Source organism: Malus sylvestris, chromosome 11, assembly GCF_916048215.2.
Source record: "Malus sylvestris chromosome 11, drMalSylv7.2, whole genome shotgun sequence".
NCBI classification, from domain to species: Eukaryota; Viridiplantae; Streptophyta; class Magnoliopsida; order Rosales; family Rosaceae; genus Malus; species Malus sylvestris.
In genome coordinates this window covers 10,538,757-10,554,835 of record NC_062270.1, presented here as the reverse complement: position 1 = coordinate 10,554,835, position 16,079 = coordinate 10,538,757, and the positions used below count along the sequence as shown (strand labels likewise).

General features: G+C 33.1%; 1 protein-coding gene across 5 annotated transcripts; it reads right to left on the bottom strand.

Annotated features, from left to right (window-relative positions):
• Nucleotides 1–6,570: 6,570 nt before the first annotated feature.
• On the bottom strand, nt 6,571–14,300 carry LOC126588395 (DNA repair protein RAD51 homolog 2). Of its 5 annotated transcripts, none has more exons than XR_007611447.1 (12): nt 14,140–14,299; nt 13,936–14,049; nt 13,664–13,816; nt 13,456–13,559; nt 13,280–13,343; nt 13,130–13,185; nt 12,869–12,949; nt 12,322–12,381; nt 11,948–12,228; nt 11,309–11,452; nt 10,809–10,935; nt 6,571–6,863 (listed from the first exon to the last, which is right to left on the bottom strand). XR_007611447.1 is itself a non-coding variant. In XM_050253481.1 (12 exons), exons 1-12 carry the CDS (start codon nt 14,221–14,223, stop codon nt 10,892–10,894), a joined length of 1,116 nt encoding a protein of 371 aa, XP_050109438.1. In that variant the 5' UTR covers nt 14,224–14,299; the 3' UTR covers nt 10,552–10,891. The 5 variants fall into 5 exon arrangements, 3 of the variants coding, with proteins under 3 accessions (XP_050109438.1, XP_050109437.1, XP_050109439.1); XM_050253481.1 differs by lacking the exon at nt 6,571–6,863 and having other exon boundaries at nt 10,552–10,935; nt 11,948–12,067; nt 12,137–12,228; XM_050253480.1 differs by lacking the exon at nt 6,571–6,863 and having other exon boundaries at nt 10,552–10,935.
• Between the last annotated feature and the right edge of the window lie 1,779 nt (nt 14,301–16,079).

Sequence of the window (16,079 nt, the reverse complement as noted above, 5' to 3'; positions counted from 1 at the left end):
AGTTTAGTAACTTCAGTTGTACTTAAAACTTAGAAAGTACTTAAGTAATGGAAATCATCTGGCAACTAACAAGTTTGTGCATGATTTAACGAGCTCAAATTTCATCAACGACAATTAAAAAATAAACCAGAAAAATCATTAAATCTGTACTAAAAGAGATCAGTTTGTCTCTTGAAAAGAAAGCATTGGTGAGGCAAATGCACCTGGTTATGGTCAAGTTTCATGTATCCGAAACTTCCACCTTCAAATACAACAATGTTACAATAAAAAAATTACTAAGTAAATAAATAATTGTTATTAACACTCTAAAAATCTCATTCTACACTCCAAACTTTCTATATTAGGAAAGAAAAATACACTTATGAGAAGTGTAGAATGAGATTTTTAGAATGCTAATAACACTTCCCAATAAATAAAATAGTCTGAATTTATTAAGGATCATGGACACTAGATACATTGCACTAATTCATATACTAATATACCCAAATGGGGCAAACACATGAGCATATAAAAATAGCACAAAGGCATAATATATCAAGGAGATTAAGATGCCAAAACAATCATATTATAATGCATAATCCAAAACAATTAGTATATTATAATAATGATAGCATAAACAAAGAGCACACTAATTCAGATGCGAATCAGAATATAATCAAAGACTAATTTGTATAATGAGGTTTTTGACATGTATCTATTTTAGGCTTATAAGTTAATCAAGTCCAAATTATTGCATTATCAAATCAAAAAATGTTTTGAAATATAAACATTTTTACATAGTTTAGTCTGTCAAGTGCCAGGCTGCAGCTGCTTCAATGGATTATTCTTTCTTCACAACATTTCCAAAAAATGATGCTAGAGACTACCTATTTGAATTAAACTTTATAGACTATGTAATGTAGCAGTCAATGGTTGAATTTAAAGAAAGTTTGAGTTTCACCATAAGTACATACAAAGTCTTTCCTCTCATCAATGTAAGATTCATTCTCTACACGTGCTTTCACATATAGTAAATTTTCAAGCTTAATACGTGACAATAGAACTCATGTGACTTCGAGCACTTGTGCCATTGGACTTCACAAGTGAGATAACCTACTCTGACACCATGAAAAAAGTTAGGTTTCACCATAAAACTAATTGACAATACAGGGAATAGCACTCCCCTCTCACGCGTGGCGAATTTCTTCATTTGATCTATAAAAAAGCATTTAATCATCAACTGATATATCATGTGATCTAAAACATATGGTCTCAGAAAATAACGTCCCCAACATTTGCCAAACAACTATATACAATAATACAAACAACATGCTTTTGAATATTAAGAGAGAGAGAGAGAGTGATAATATAAACAAAAAAAGCTAAACAAGAAAATAAGGAAACCTTAAAACCGAGTCCAAGGTTTGACCTCTTCTCGTGTATATTATTATGGACTACGTTACCTCCCTTTAGGCTATGAATTGGCAATACAGTTTATATTTGTTTAAGTATATATAATTATATATGTATTAATAAGCAGGAATATAAAATCACCCTTGGTTCCCAGAAAGAATCTTGATGGAGTGCATGCGAAGACTACGAAATTCTTGTTAAATATCCGATCTATACTAGCTACATTAATTTGAAAGAGAGACAGTAATTGTGCTGCATATGAAACATAATCATGTAGTGATCCATAATATATATATATATATATATATATATATATATGTATAAACCAATCTAAATCTTTCAGTATTATTTTATACAAGCGAATATTAAATAGGGCAAGAGATTAGAAGAGCCGAATACAGACTACACAGTGGAAGGCTCAACATCTGAACCTCGTTAGACTCAGTAAAAATGTAAGGTGTAAGTGAAGAAAATAGAAGAGAAGTCCATTTTTTAGCCTAATATGAATACAATTAATCTATTAAGTTATAAGTCGATTGCAACACTTCTTCCTCAACCTCCTTTTATTGGTTAAGATAAATGATATACATGGAGACTTGAGTAATCAAGAGCTCTACTCTAAAGGTGGCTTTCCAATATCATTGATCAAGAATATTTATCACTGGACCTGAGGTTCCGAGTGGATCTCTTCATCCTATGTAAACTCTTCTCCAACGATAAATCTATGATGTACGTAAACCCACGCTAAAAAAATATATCCAGAATTTTGAGCTTTGCATAACTCAAATAGGCAATAGCCATGCATGGCCATGAGAAAAGAATAAAAACATATTCAAGGCGCCACAGATGAGCGAGGGTCCCGATTATGCCACCACCCTTCAAATGTTAATTTTTTCATTATAACCGAAATACCGGTAATATATTACATGTCATCATATAAGTGGAGGGAAGTATTATTTTTTAAATTGTCAAATTTTTAACACAAGTATTTCACCACTTATTTAGTGATATACCACCTCGTATTCCGAACACATTGAAAAATTTCTCACTATACCGATATTTTATTGATACCTGCTATTTCTAGAACGTTGTAATAAGAGAAATGTTAAAGAGATTCTCTCAAAAATGGGACTTTCCATGGATTTTCTGCCCTCTCATATTTTTGGCATAATTCTCATGCCAATATTATAAAACATTGTGCAAAAGATAGAAAGTGAGTGAGAGTCAATGGAGAATCCTTAGCATTTCTCTTTGTAATAATATCAATAAACAAAATTATTTTCAGAAATATAATTGATTGGCCTTTTTTTCCCCTTTGTTGAGGTTTTTTATTTAGGTGAAACATTGGTTTAGGGTTGGGTATTGAGGGAAAAGGATCCTTGCCGAATCATTTTTCTAAGAATATGGGGGATTCTATGATTATGTCTGTTTATTGTATATTGTACGATCAGTTTTCGTTACGTATTATTTATATTTAATTTTAAATTTTAAATAATTTCTAATTACACGATATACGATAAATAAACACGATCATAGGATATTCCCAAAAAAAAATTCCGGCGACGATGCTTTTCCGGTACTGAGCATATTATTACTGTCTGCAAAGAGGTGTACGAGGTTTAGGGAAGGGCTTCGGGCGACGTGGACGCTCCTTTACCATTCCTAGAAAGTCCATTCCCTCAATATTTTAATGGGAACTTTAACGAAAAGCTCCCGGTACTGTTCACTTTAACGAAAAACCATATTTTTACACTAAAAAGTCAATTCTGGTACTATTCATTTTACCCTTTATTTTGTCCTTATCATTAAAACTCAAAGTTTTCAAGCCCTTTTCATTAGTTTTCCTTATTTTAATCCCCTTCGTTTTCTCAAACTTTCTACTTTTATTCATTGTCTCCTTTATTTTTCATTGTTCCATTTTTTTATTCAATTTTTATAATTTCTTTTTAGTCTTCATGACAGCAATTAGTGATTAATTTAAGATAATGACGAGACATCAAATAAAATAAAAAAATCCAAACATATAATAACCAACGTTTAAAATAAAGAGATTATATTCACACACCTCAAATTACTTCTTCCGTACCTTTTTAATTTTTTAATATTTTCTACACACCACAAACACTTGATAGAAAAATATTTAAAAATTAAAAAGGTGTAGGAGAAGTAATTTGGGGTGTGTGAATATAATCTCCCTTAAAATATTCATACTGTTAGAAATATTGATATGCAAATTTATAGAAAAATCGATAAATATATCGATATCAATTTCGATATTGATTACTTTCGATGGTAAAATGGCAAAGTAACTACTATCTAGGTTGACAAACCATATAATTCCTATCATTACCCTTACTTAACTATCCTCTTTGTTTGATAATTTGAACAAAAATAGGAAAAGAATTTGTATGGTCCAGGTACACTATCGTGTCATACCAATAATACAAGATACGTGAAAAGAAACTATCACATGTTTTTGTTTTATTGACACAAGATATTAACATAATGGTATGCTTGTATCATACAAGTTGCTCTTTATAAATAGATAAAATTCTTATTGAACCCGAAACACAAGTTAGGATCAATATTTCAGACTTCTAAAGTTTCTTAATAAAATAAATAAATTCATGCATTAGAATTTAAGTCAAGTAACAACACGAAGCGGCTTTATTTTGAGTCTTCAAATCTTTTGCACCCGAAAATTTTTCTAAATTGAAAAGGTGTGAAAGTCTTATATGCATTTGATCAAAAAAAGCAAAAGAGAAAAATGTGATCCTTCCCACATAACTCTATAAGCCATGCTACCCAAATCACCTGGATGAAAATTATAATGTTAAATATATCTTCTGTCCAAAGGAAATTATATAAAAAATTGGTCTATCCCTATATCTTACGTTGTAAAATAATTTTATGTTGGATTTTATTTGAGTTTTGTTCCAATTTTTATGTTATTTACCGGCGTAGTTTTGAAGACTTATCTTGTTTTCACGATTTGGCATTTGGGCCAAAATCTAAATGAATCATAAAACAATGCGACACTTTGGATGCGGTTCTTAACTATCAATATTCTTTGACTGATGTCATGTTGGTTTTCAATTTTTTATCGAAATCCTTGAAATTAATGTGATAATGTATTTATATGTAGGTTACTATATTTTTAAAATTTAAATTTAAATTTAAAGTTGTTTGTATTAATGAGATTTTAAATAAAAAAAACCCATAATTTGTGGATTAAAATTATTAAAATATAAATTATACTCTCCAATATATTGTATGTGTGTGTGTCTATATATAAATACATGTATGTATATAAACATGGGTACATTCATCAAAATTAAGAAAAAAAATTATTGTACCAAAATATGGGTACATTCTTCAAAACCACACAAAAAATAATAGACATTAAGCTTAATAACATTAGTAAGTTTTTTTTTATTAAACTTGATATGGATACATTCTCAAATCAAGAAAAAGAATGTACCCATATAAGTTTATAAATGGATTAGAAAAAAATTGAATAGATTTTATGTAAAAAAGTGTACATTTTACTACAATAAATTGGTATATTGAAGAATGAGTACATTTTACTACAACAAATTGGTATATTGAAGCATGGGTACATTTTAAGATTGAAAATTTGAAAAATTACATGAATGGGTACATATAAGATTAATAAATTGGAAACCTTTTTATGAAAAATTAAGGGGTACAAACTTATTCTAATTTTTTTGTTTTTTATGGAAATGTTTTGAATTGAAAATTAGTTAGGAGTTTAATAAAGATGTGAGTATTAAAATACTAAATCAATTATTAATTTTTATTTTAAAATATGTAACTGACATGTAAATTCATTATTGCATTAATGTGATGTACCTTAATCAAAATCTGAAAACTAATAAGATTTCAATTAAAGAACATTAATAACCAAGGATCAGATACTAATTTTTCCTAAAACAATTTATTAATAGTTTGAGGTGTGTTATATATAATTATTGCTGTCGTATAAAACTAATTAAAAGTGTTTTAGTCATTTGACATGGATCTCGCAATTCACACCAGACATGGAACATCAAGAAAGCTAAATGGATCTCATACTTTTCCTTAAACAAACTTGCCCCTACTCCCTAGGAAAAGGAAGGAAAGATCATTGGACATTGGAAATTAAGGTAGACATAAAACTATTCTAAAGAAACAAAATGAGGATTCATAATACAACTTTTGCGGTTCAGATTCATTTCGCTTAATTGTATAATAAACGTTTAAAATAACAGGAGCTTACATACAGTGTTTTTATCAACATCATGTCATACACATCGAGTACATGCAAGACCTTTTCTTTTACTGATGAAGCACCAAACCCCAAGCATTAGGGTTGGTGAGGGCCTTGTATTTACTTCAAGTAAATTAATCAATACACCAACTTGCTTTTCGCAATGGCAGAACCAGAATTTTATGTGAGAAGGGGCCTCGTAACATGAAAAATTAGAGTAAATTGCACAAACTTTGAAAGACCCATCAAATTCAATACAGATAACTGAAAACATAAAAACATTGTATAAACTCAAACACTTGAATATGAGGTAAAGAGTTAAGCTAGAAAATTTAAAAGTATAACAAAAGGACTAAAGAACATACAAAGAAGCAAAAGGAGGTGAAAGGAAGTCTGCATTGAAATAAAAGAGATGAAGTGAAAAAGAATGCATGTAAAGGAAGTGAGTTTAGAGTGAAAATGGGCACACTTGAATTTTAATGGTATTCGACTGATAAATAGCAATGAGAAAAAAGACAGATTGGATCCAAGACTATTCTGGTCTCTGGCTTTTCATACCTCCAATATACAGATTTTAGAATTTGCTCAATGAAAATGTGCATACATGCATAAAATGATACAAAGTACAAAAAGAAAATGAAACTATGCACTAAAATATATCTATACTGATCAACTCGTAGTTGTACCATCTCCTCGTGACAAGAAGTAAAATAAAAGCTGTGATGTCTTCTTTTTTTCTTTTTTTCTTGATTTCTCCAACCACCCCCCCCTTCATCCTGGGACGACCTATTATCAAAGGTTAATCCCAAACCAAACGGATCGTTCCTTTTTTGGATGTACGAAGTATAGGATTTTAAGTAAAAACGAGGTTGTGGGAGAGCAATACCGCAAGGCCCCAACTCCCAAAAAAAAAAATGAATGCATTTTATATATTATATGACAAAAAACAACAAAATAATCATCATCTTTGATTAAAAATACATCATAGTTTAATTGTACTTAAAACTCAGAAATGACTTAAGTAATGGCAATCATCTAGCTGGAGACTTAATGATCAAGTTTGTTCATCGACGGTTAAAGAATAAACTAGAAAAATCATTTAATCTCTACTAAAAGTGATCAGTTTGTCTCTTGAAACGGAAGCATTGGTGAGGCAAATACACCTGGTTATGATCAAGTTTAATGTATCCGAAATTTCCACCTGCAAATACAAAAATGTTGCAATACAAAATTTTAATTTACTAAATTAAATAAATAAAATAGTTTGAATTTAAGGATCATGGACACCAGATACAATGTACTAATTAATATTCTAATATTACCCAAATGGGACAAACAAATCAGCATAATAAAAATAGTAGAAGGGTTGTTTTATTAACACCTTATATATTGTTGAATATATCTCACATACTAAATACACCCCACATCTACTTTTTCAATCAAAATTTATCTTAGTACATACACCCCACATACTTTCCTACACTATCCTCACACCCCAAACTTTCTACATACAACCCACATTCTTCACATACATTCAACATTCTCTCATTGTTCAATCTCACTACACCTCCAAATTTCAAGACACTCGCTAAACATGTAAATACTAATTATGAGGTCAACTACATGACATTCGATTGTTGGTTTATTTTACTGGTAGAGCACAAATCCAAAATTTGTATCCCTCTCTGTTATTCCTCTAGAGTCGATCTCACAAAATTTTAACCTAATAAAGAATGATAGGACATGGATGAATTTTTATTTTTTTTTTCAAAATTATAATGGGTTCAATTCTTTTTACTGTATAAAACTTAAAAGAAAGTAGTGCCAACTGCCAAGCTTACCACTTAGAGACAAATTTGTTTTGGAGTAGTTATGGTTACGAATTCGTAACATTTTTTTATTTTTAGGGTTTAGGTTTCTATCAATTTGGGGGTTTTTATCAATTAGGGGTTTTAGGATTTCAGGGTTCGGGTTTAGACAACTAATTTAGAGTTAGGGTTCATATTAGTAAATAATTTGTGTATTTAATTTCTTTTAAATTTTTTGGGGCTAAATAGTCATTTCATGTAAAGATAAATGAGTGATTTAATAATAATATTTATGTGAGGTGTATTCAATAATCTGTGGGGTGTTAATAAAAAAACCAATAGTAGAATGGCATAAATTTCGAGGAGATTAAGATGCCAAAAAATCATATTATAATAGCATAATCCAAAACCACAATTATTATATTAGATTATATTAATGATTCAGAGGAGCTGAATCGGAATATAATCAAACTAATTTGTTTAATGAGGTTTTTGACGATGGGCTTAAAAGTTAATCAAGTCCAAATTATGGCATGCTTATCAAATCAAGAAATGTTTTTTTTTTTTTGTAGAATTAAAGAATGTTTTGCAAACCAAACATTTTTGCATAGTTTAGTGACAGGCTACAGCTGCTTCAAGGGATTATTCTTTCTTCACAATGTTTAAAAACAAATATGATATTAGAGAGACCATTTGCTATAGACCATGGTGCAACAGTTGATAGTTTTGGACCAAATGATGGTATTTACTGTAAGAGGTGGAGAAGTTGGCTAAACTTCACACTGGGCTCACCATAATAATATGGTTCAAATTTGTCTTTAGCAATAATCTAACCTAAGACCTCTGACTTACAAGTAAGGAGAAATACTACTAGACCGTAGTACTAAGTAGCGTGTAGTAGTTGATGGTTGAATTCCTTATTTAAGTCCTTAAATAAGGCATTCAACTATCAACCACAATATCATGTTATCAACAAACCATGATCTTAAAACATGATCTCTCTAACATTTTCCCAAACAGCTATACAAAAACATGCATATGAATATTAAGAGAGAGAGAGCATGCGCGTTCTGTCTCATATAAACAAAAAGATAAACAAGCAAATAAGGAAACCTTAAAACCTAGTCCAAGGTTTGACCTCTTCTCATGTATATTATTTTGGACTACGTTATGACCTTTTAGGTTATGAACAGGCAACACAGTTTATATTTGTTTAATTATATATATATATATATATATATATATATATATATGTAGGAATATAAAATCACCCTTTCCTTGGTTCCTAGAAAGAATAAAGAAATAAAAAGAGTAAATTGTGTTCAACTTGAATCTTGATGGAGTACATGCGAAGACTAAGAAATTGGGAACTTTAACGAAAAGCACCCGGTACTGTTCACTTTAACGAAAAACCACATTTTTACACTAAAAAGTCAATCCTGGTACTATTCACTTTATCCTTTATTTTGTCCTTATCATTAAAACTCAAAGTTTTCAAGCCATTTTCATTAATTTTCCTTAAGAAATTCTTGTTAAAGATCCGATCTAGTCTTGTAGACTAGCTACATTATTTTGAAAGATATATAGTAACCATGATGCATGTGAAACATAATCAAGTAGTGGTCCATGATATATATCCAAACCAATCTAGATCTTTCAGTATTTTTTTATACTACCAATACTGAAGAAGGCGAGAGATCAGGAGAGTCATATACAAACTCCCGTCCATAGTAAAAGGCTCCACGCCTGAGCCTTGCTAGACTCAACGATAGTGTAAGGTGTAAGTTAAAAGAACAAGAGAGAGGAAGTTTGTCCCTTAGTCTAGTCTGGATACTGTTAGTTTATTGAGTTATAAGTTGCGTGGAACGCTTCTTCCCCGTCTCCTCCTTTTATTGGTTGAGATAAATGATATCATTCTCTACTCTAAAGATGGCTTTTGCCTTTAATTTCATATTAACATGCGCATCAAGTAAAGCATATTTCCAATAGGATGTCTCAAGAAAATAATGGCTCTCACCTAAACTCCATTCATAAAAGGTAACACAATAACATCATGAGAAAAAAAGAAAACTAGTGTGTATAAGAATATCTATCATTGCACTCGAAGTTCCAAGTTGGATATCTTCAACCCCATTTACTTAAGAGCATGTTTGGTACCTAATTTCTTCGTCCTTCAACTTGAGATCATCATTCCACTATCCTAATCTTTGTTTTTTCTCTATCATCTTTCATTAAACAGTTCTCTTATTTCAAATCAGTATGCAATGGCCTCTAATTTTCCACCCTTTTTGTCAGAGGATTCAAAAAGTGTTGTTCTTCTGTTTTCCTTCTTGTAAGTTAAACATGATTGGCTAATCCTGAAATAAACTAATTTCCAATATTAGAATAAAGGTAAACAAAACTTGGTGTTAACAAAGATATTATTACCATCACTCTACCCCACTCATCATGTGACTGGGAATGCATTTTCGGCTACATGTAAGAATCTCCCGATCCACAGAAAGGGGGCCTATAAATGGCACATAAAATGGCATATCCTAGTCTCCTAGATAGGTACCGTCAATTCTCTTGGGCTTTACCTACTTGCTATGGGCAAAGATTAAATGGACTCAAATTCACAGGCCGACAGCGGGACCTGCTTGATGCAGTCTGGTGCATCATACTGCCAGTCAGTCTCATTTGAGGACTTGGATTGTCTGCCCTTCCCATCTCATACCTTTCCCATGCGCCATATATTTTGTGGTCACAGTTAAGACACGTCAACATTTTATATTGATTTTTTTATAAAAATAATAAGACAAAAAGTAATGGAAATATAAAATGTTGACATGGTTTAACCGTGATCACATAAATTGAAGGGCATGAGGGTATGGGATGGGGAGGGCAGACAATCCAAGTTCCTCATTTGAAGTAACAACTCGTATTCTGACCGGTGGGTTTTGCTCTACCGGACTTCCTTGTACACCGAGTAGCTCTTTGTCTAACGGTAACTTCCCAAAATTTGGAAGATGTCTGTGAGTTTGATTCCTCGCTCCCCGTTGATTAAGAAATGATAAAGATAACAAATTGTACTACAGAAAATGGTGACGAATAATGAGTTTGTATATACTGGCAAATACCAAGAAACCTGTCAACCAACATTCACTATCAACAACTTCACATCGAACGGATTATACACCCAGCTCATGAAAGGAGTACAAAACATAGAAGATAAACACAAACTCTAAACCTGCTAAGAGAAAAAAGGGCCCTCAGCAAGTTTTAAATTTCAGTTGATCTTTCCTGGATGGTTAGCTTTGTGCATGGAGAAGTGATGCGTATTGAGTTTGTAAGCTGACCTGAGGCACATATTTTTTCTACCATCGTATTGAATTTCTTGCAAATTCCTACACATTTATGATGCTGCTTTCCTTCAGATTGATCACTGAAACCTTTTCCCGTCAAAATTAATTATGTCGCTGTGTCCTGCATTTGTGTCACTACAAAATGAGACTTTCACTCTAAAGAAGAAAACTCCTAAACAAACTCGAGTGGCAATATTTTCTTAAAACATATAAACCGAGAAGACATTTTCCATAATCATGCAGGTGGACAGCAGAAAAACCTTGAAATATGGAAACCGATTTTCTAAAACATATAGTGAGAAGGCGATTTCCACAATCATGCAGGTGAGAGCAACTATGCCAAGTGAACTCATATTAGTTCCTCAGTTGTCAAAGTGGTTTTTCCAGTGGGATATCACATAAAAAATTACTAAATGATACATACTACGCACTAAGTACTCCACTCTCTGTGCTGTTGATAAATTGCCTTAATACAAGAAGTCTTAGTGACAAACCTTGGCAATGAATTGTGTTTATCTCTGGTCCTGTCAGTTCTATTCCACCATCGCTTAGCAATGAGATTCCAGATGATGTTATGTTGAACGCGAAGGCCAGAGGGGGTGATATCGGAGACTTTGCCAGCTTGATGAACCTCTTCCCTACAAGAGGGAACGAGAATGTGGAGTCAGAATGAGGAATAAGGGAAATGACGATTCTGGATTCCAAGAAGTGTCACCATTGCAGCCATCTCATTAAAAATCATTACAATTTGGCTGTCTCTGGGCATATCTTGTAAATCTTCAGAGCCATAAAATGTTATCACCATTCAATTCTAATAATGTATGGTAAGAATTCCGGTTTCAGAAAGATGCCTATAAGGATGTTGCTAAATGCTAATACAGAACAATCAAAATGAAGGAAGAGGTTTTACTTACTGTCAATCTTCTGACAGATTTGTGAAGATATTAAGAAGGAGAAGGCAAGGCATACACACTCATATCTTAAAAACGGATTTGAAACATATCCTAGTTCCAACGATGGATATGCAGCATATGAATAACATGCATCAAAAGGAAAAGCATGTTCATATACAACTAAGGAGAAAGAGGCGGCTTCATGACAGTATAATCGTTTTGAAGTCCAAGCATACAAACCAGATTTAGAATCAAGCACAAGACGTATGGTCACAGCATGAGCCCAGTGAATCCCCAAAGCAGCAACAAGATGAGAATCATATTCTGTATGTTCATGTAATGCTTTTTCCCTGTGCTGCACTGCAGAGTAAGATATATTACATTCATAATTCATAAGAAGAATCTCACAATTTGACCAAACTATCCTACCTTGAAAAGCATACTGGCAGGCTTCATCATGAATTTGAGATCTCACTTGGTTCGTAACAACAATAGGGATGCGTGAAAATTCAGCAAGTGACCTAGATATGTTAAGGAAGTGAAGGAGCTTAATCCCGAAAATAAAAAGCACAATCATCAACACCAATAAAGTTCCAACAGTCTAGGATTCTCACTTAATAAAGGAAATATGCCAACCCAGTAGATGCTGCCTAGGTGCGCCCTGCCCCTGTTCCCTGGACAAATATCATTAAAGCAAACTGGATAAAGCATGACTATTCTATTCGAAGACATGTTATGTAAATGTACACGAAATAATGAAAAAACATAGGATTATATAGCTTAACCAAGACATAGGGATAAAGGAAAACAGACCATATTTTATAAATTCACGAACCAAAATTTGAAAACTAGATATATATGTGTGTGTGTCTATATATATATATATATCTATATATATATATATATAGTGCATTGACATGGGTGTCAAAGAGGTTCTCCGATATTTCTATAAACAGCTTGTAATGAAAGTAAATTTTATTTTATCTGTTCGGAAATTCTAAATTCTATTGAGACATGGGCCTGGAACAACAAGGTTTAGTATCCCAAGTACTATTTCTTATCCTAAAACAAAGTCATAAATGGAAATCAATTGAAAATGGCCTAATCATAAACGACTATATCCAGAACAGGTTACAAGCATCGTAGAATATTTGAACTTACCCTGCAACAAGAGCAGCCATGCTATCAATAATTAGCAACTTCACTTGGTTTTGAAGGAGTGAGATCTTGAGTTGTTGCAAACTGGAATGAAAATCATCTTAACAAGTTGGCATAGTCCGACACTCATGTTGAATCATTTAGTTGTATCTCAAAAGTCCACAGCACATTTTGTCAATGCTAGTGGACAACTGAGTTCCCTGTACACCAGGATTAATGTTCTCACTAGGGATAACAGAAAACAAATTTTGTTTCGAATAATACCTCTCAGTGAACTCAGAAAGTGATGTCGGCCGCATAACAAGAATCCTACCAGCCATCTACCATGCAAATAGAGGATAATATTTCATTAATCAAGCATACGATATTCACTAAAAATCTTATAGAGAGCGCAATCATTTCCCATATGAATACCTCTTGTGCCATTCCTTTCTTGTGAAATATTTCTGGGAAACTCTTTGATCCAATTTCTATCATCCTAATAATGACAGGTCAAGGTAAAATCTCCCATCTTTAACAAAATATGGTAAGGAAATTTTTTGACACAAAACAGCCGATAATTGATGTTTTATAGATCTTCAGTTTATTACCTTCTCGAACTAAATTTGGATTCTACATCGATGTATATTACCCGACCATCTAAACCTCCATAAGCTTCTGGCAACGAAGCCAACAATGCAAGCTTCAGACAGAACTGCAATTGAAATAATCATTCAAACGGATACTTAGTTACACGTAAATATAAATCAGGATGTATGATATACGACGATCAGATTGGCGAAAGAATTAGAAGTATACCTGTGTTTTGCCAATGCCAGCAGGACCAACCAACTCTGTCAAAACCCCAAATGGAATGCCACCACACAAGGCATCGTCTAGGCCTTTGAGGCGCGTCGAAAGGTGACCGCCATTGTGTTCCTTCTGAACCTGTTGCTCCATTAGACTTAGCACCTAATCAAACACAGATAAAACCACAGCATATCAGAAACACACCCAAAGAAAGAAAATTTTCAAATATTTCTATAAAAAAGTAAAAATAAAAATAAATAAATAAGGGTTTTGAGGATCACGGTTTGATAGGGAGGACATGTGATTTCACTGATGCGGGCTATCGCAGACGTGACTTCTGCCAAATTCACATCTAATACCTCCATTAATTCGAATTCGGTTAACGACAGAGCTTCCTGAAATTCATATTTAAACCCCCCAAAATTGAAAATTTCAGAAAGTATTTAAAATTTTAATTTTTTTTGGAACATTCGATTGAATGTTACCTTGGCGGTGGTGATGTTACGAGCGGTGAAAACGTTGGCGATGGATTTGGGGAGGCCCATCTGGTTGATGAGCTTGTTCGCCATTTTTACTCTGAGAAGCTCAGAAGCTTTCTTCCGTCGTCTGAAGTCCACGTTCCCGCCAAATGGTAGACCCTAACGCGCCATACTTTGTTTAGAGTGCGGAACATGTCAAATAAGCCCAGTGGGCTTTCCTCGGGTACGGATATTTAAGGCCCAAGTCCAGCCTAATTTCGTACAAGTCATAATGCTTTAGGTATCGTTTGGTATGCAGACGAGACGGGACAGGACGGGACGGAATGAAGAGAGAGCAAAGATGCCCTCAGATGGAAACAAGAAGGAAGAAGAAGGAGACGAAGAGGTTATAATTTTGTATTCCACGGATGTAGAACGAGTCGTTTCAGGAGGGGTGAGGCGGAACGAAAATTCACCCAAAATTCGTCCAGTGGAACAGCGCGTTCCATCCGTTTTAGGCGCACCAAACGTGGGACGGAACTGAAAGTCCTAGGATGGGTACTAACTTAATCTATAAATGACAACTTAACGCTAAAGCAAATTATGGTTTCTATTAATCAGTTATTCAAAATTAATCCTACACAAATATTCAACATGAATATAAAAAGCACACACATGATGTAGGATTTAACGAGGCAAAACCCACCACTGGGAAAATCCTCGGGCTACCAAGCCAGGAAGCACTAAGAAAGAAAGAATACATAAAGACTTACAAAACTCATCAACTAGACACTCATACCAGTTGGCAGCTTTGTCTTCACGCTTTGCTACTCGATCTTTCTTCAGTCCTCGAGTTGAAGTGGCACGGTACTAACGCAACCGTCAATCACCTTTCCCTCGAACTTTGCACGATGCTAACTCGATTATGCAGAATGTTTATATGATGAAGTGTTTATTTGGAAAACAATCAATTACGAAAATCACAAGGCTCATTTCCATAATTGGTATTCAATTTAAAACCTCAAAGAAAAACAGCATGAAAAATAATATCTTCTCTTAAAAACCCATGCTGTTGGAACCATAAGCAAACAACAGTATTTCAATTATTTTTCCACGCACACGAAAAACCCAACTGATGTTTCTTCAAAAATCCTTTTCAATAAAATCAGTTTCTATGCATAAAATGGTTCGCTTGAAACAATTTCAAAGCTTCCTTATAAATCCTCAATGCACGGGAACCAATTTAACCTGATAAGATTTCATAACTAAAACCTGTTTTAGCTAAATCGACAATCCATATTGATCAATAACTCTACCAACACCCAAACACGTTTTGATAACACGGTTTGAAAAGTCTCAATACCATCAGATTAGTCCTAATGCAATTAGACTATTTTGCATGCTTTAAAATCTCGAATATAAAGGAATAAGATATTTTAAAGAGATAAACCACACAATGGTTAAGAGTCCTATATCAAAAACAATAACATGAGATATAGATGAATGTAGTTGGATGTATGCATGCAAACATACCTGAATATTTATCGCGTGTAGGTAACATCTTTGCATCGAAAGTGTGAGAACCCTTCCTAGACTTAACCTATTACAATTGAAAATGTATAACAAGTCTAAGCTATTACAGACTCAGGCATTATGTCAGGGATTGCCAATTTTACCCTAACAATCTCCCCCTTTGGCATTTCCTTGACAAAACCCTCAATTAACAACATTGTAGAAACCTTAAACTAATGTACTGAAGTCTGTAATCTGCACACATTAAACAAAACACCCGTGACGTACAAAAAATAGATGTTGCAATAAAATTAAGACTTAAAGATGATTCAAGCATATCAACATCTTTCATCGTGCAGCAATTAAAAAAAACTTTATTAAGAAATAATCATCCAAACATCATGTAACATCAAACAAGCTCGTCTAACTAAAAACTCACAAACGAAAATACTCTC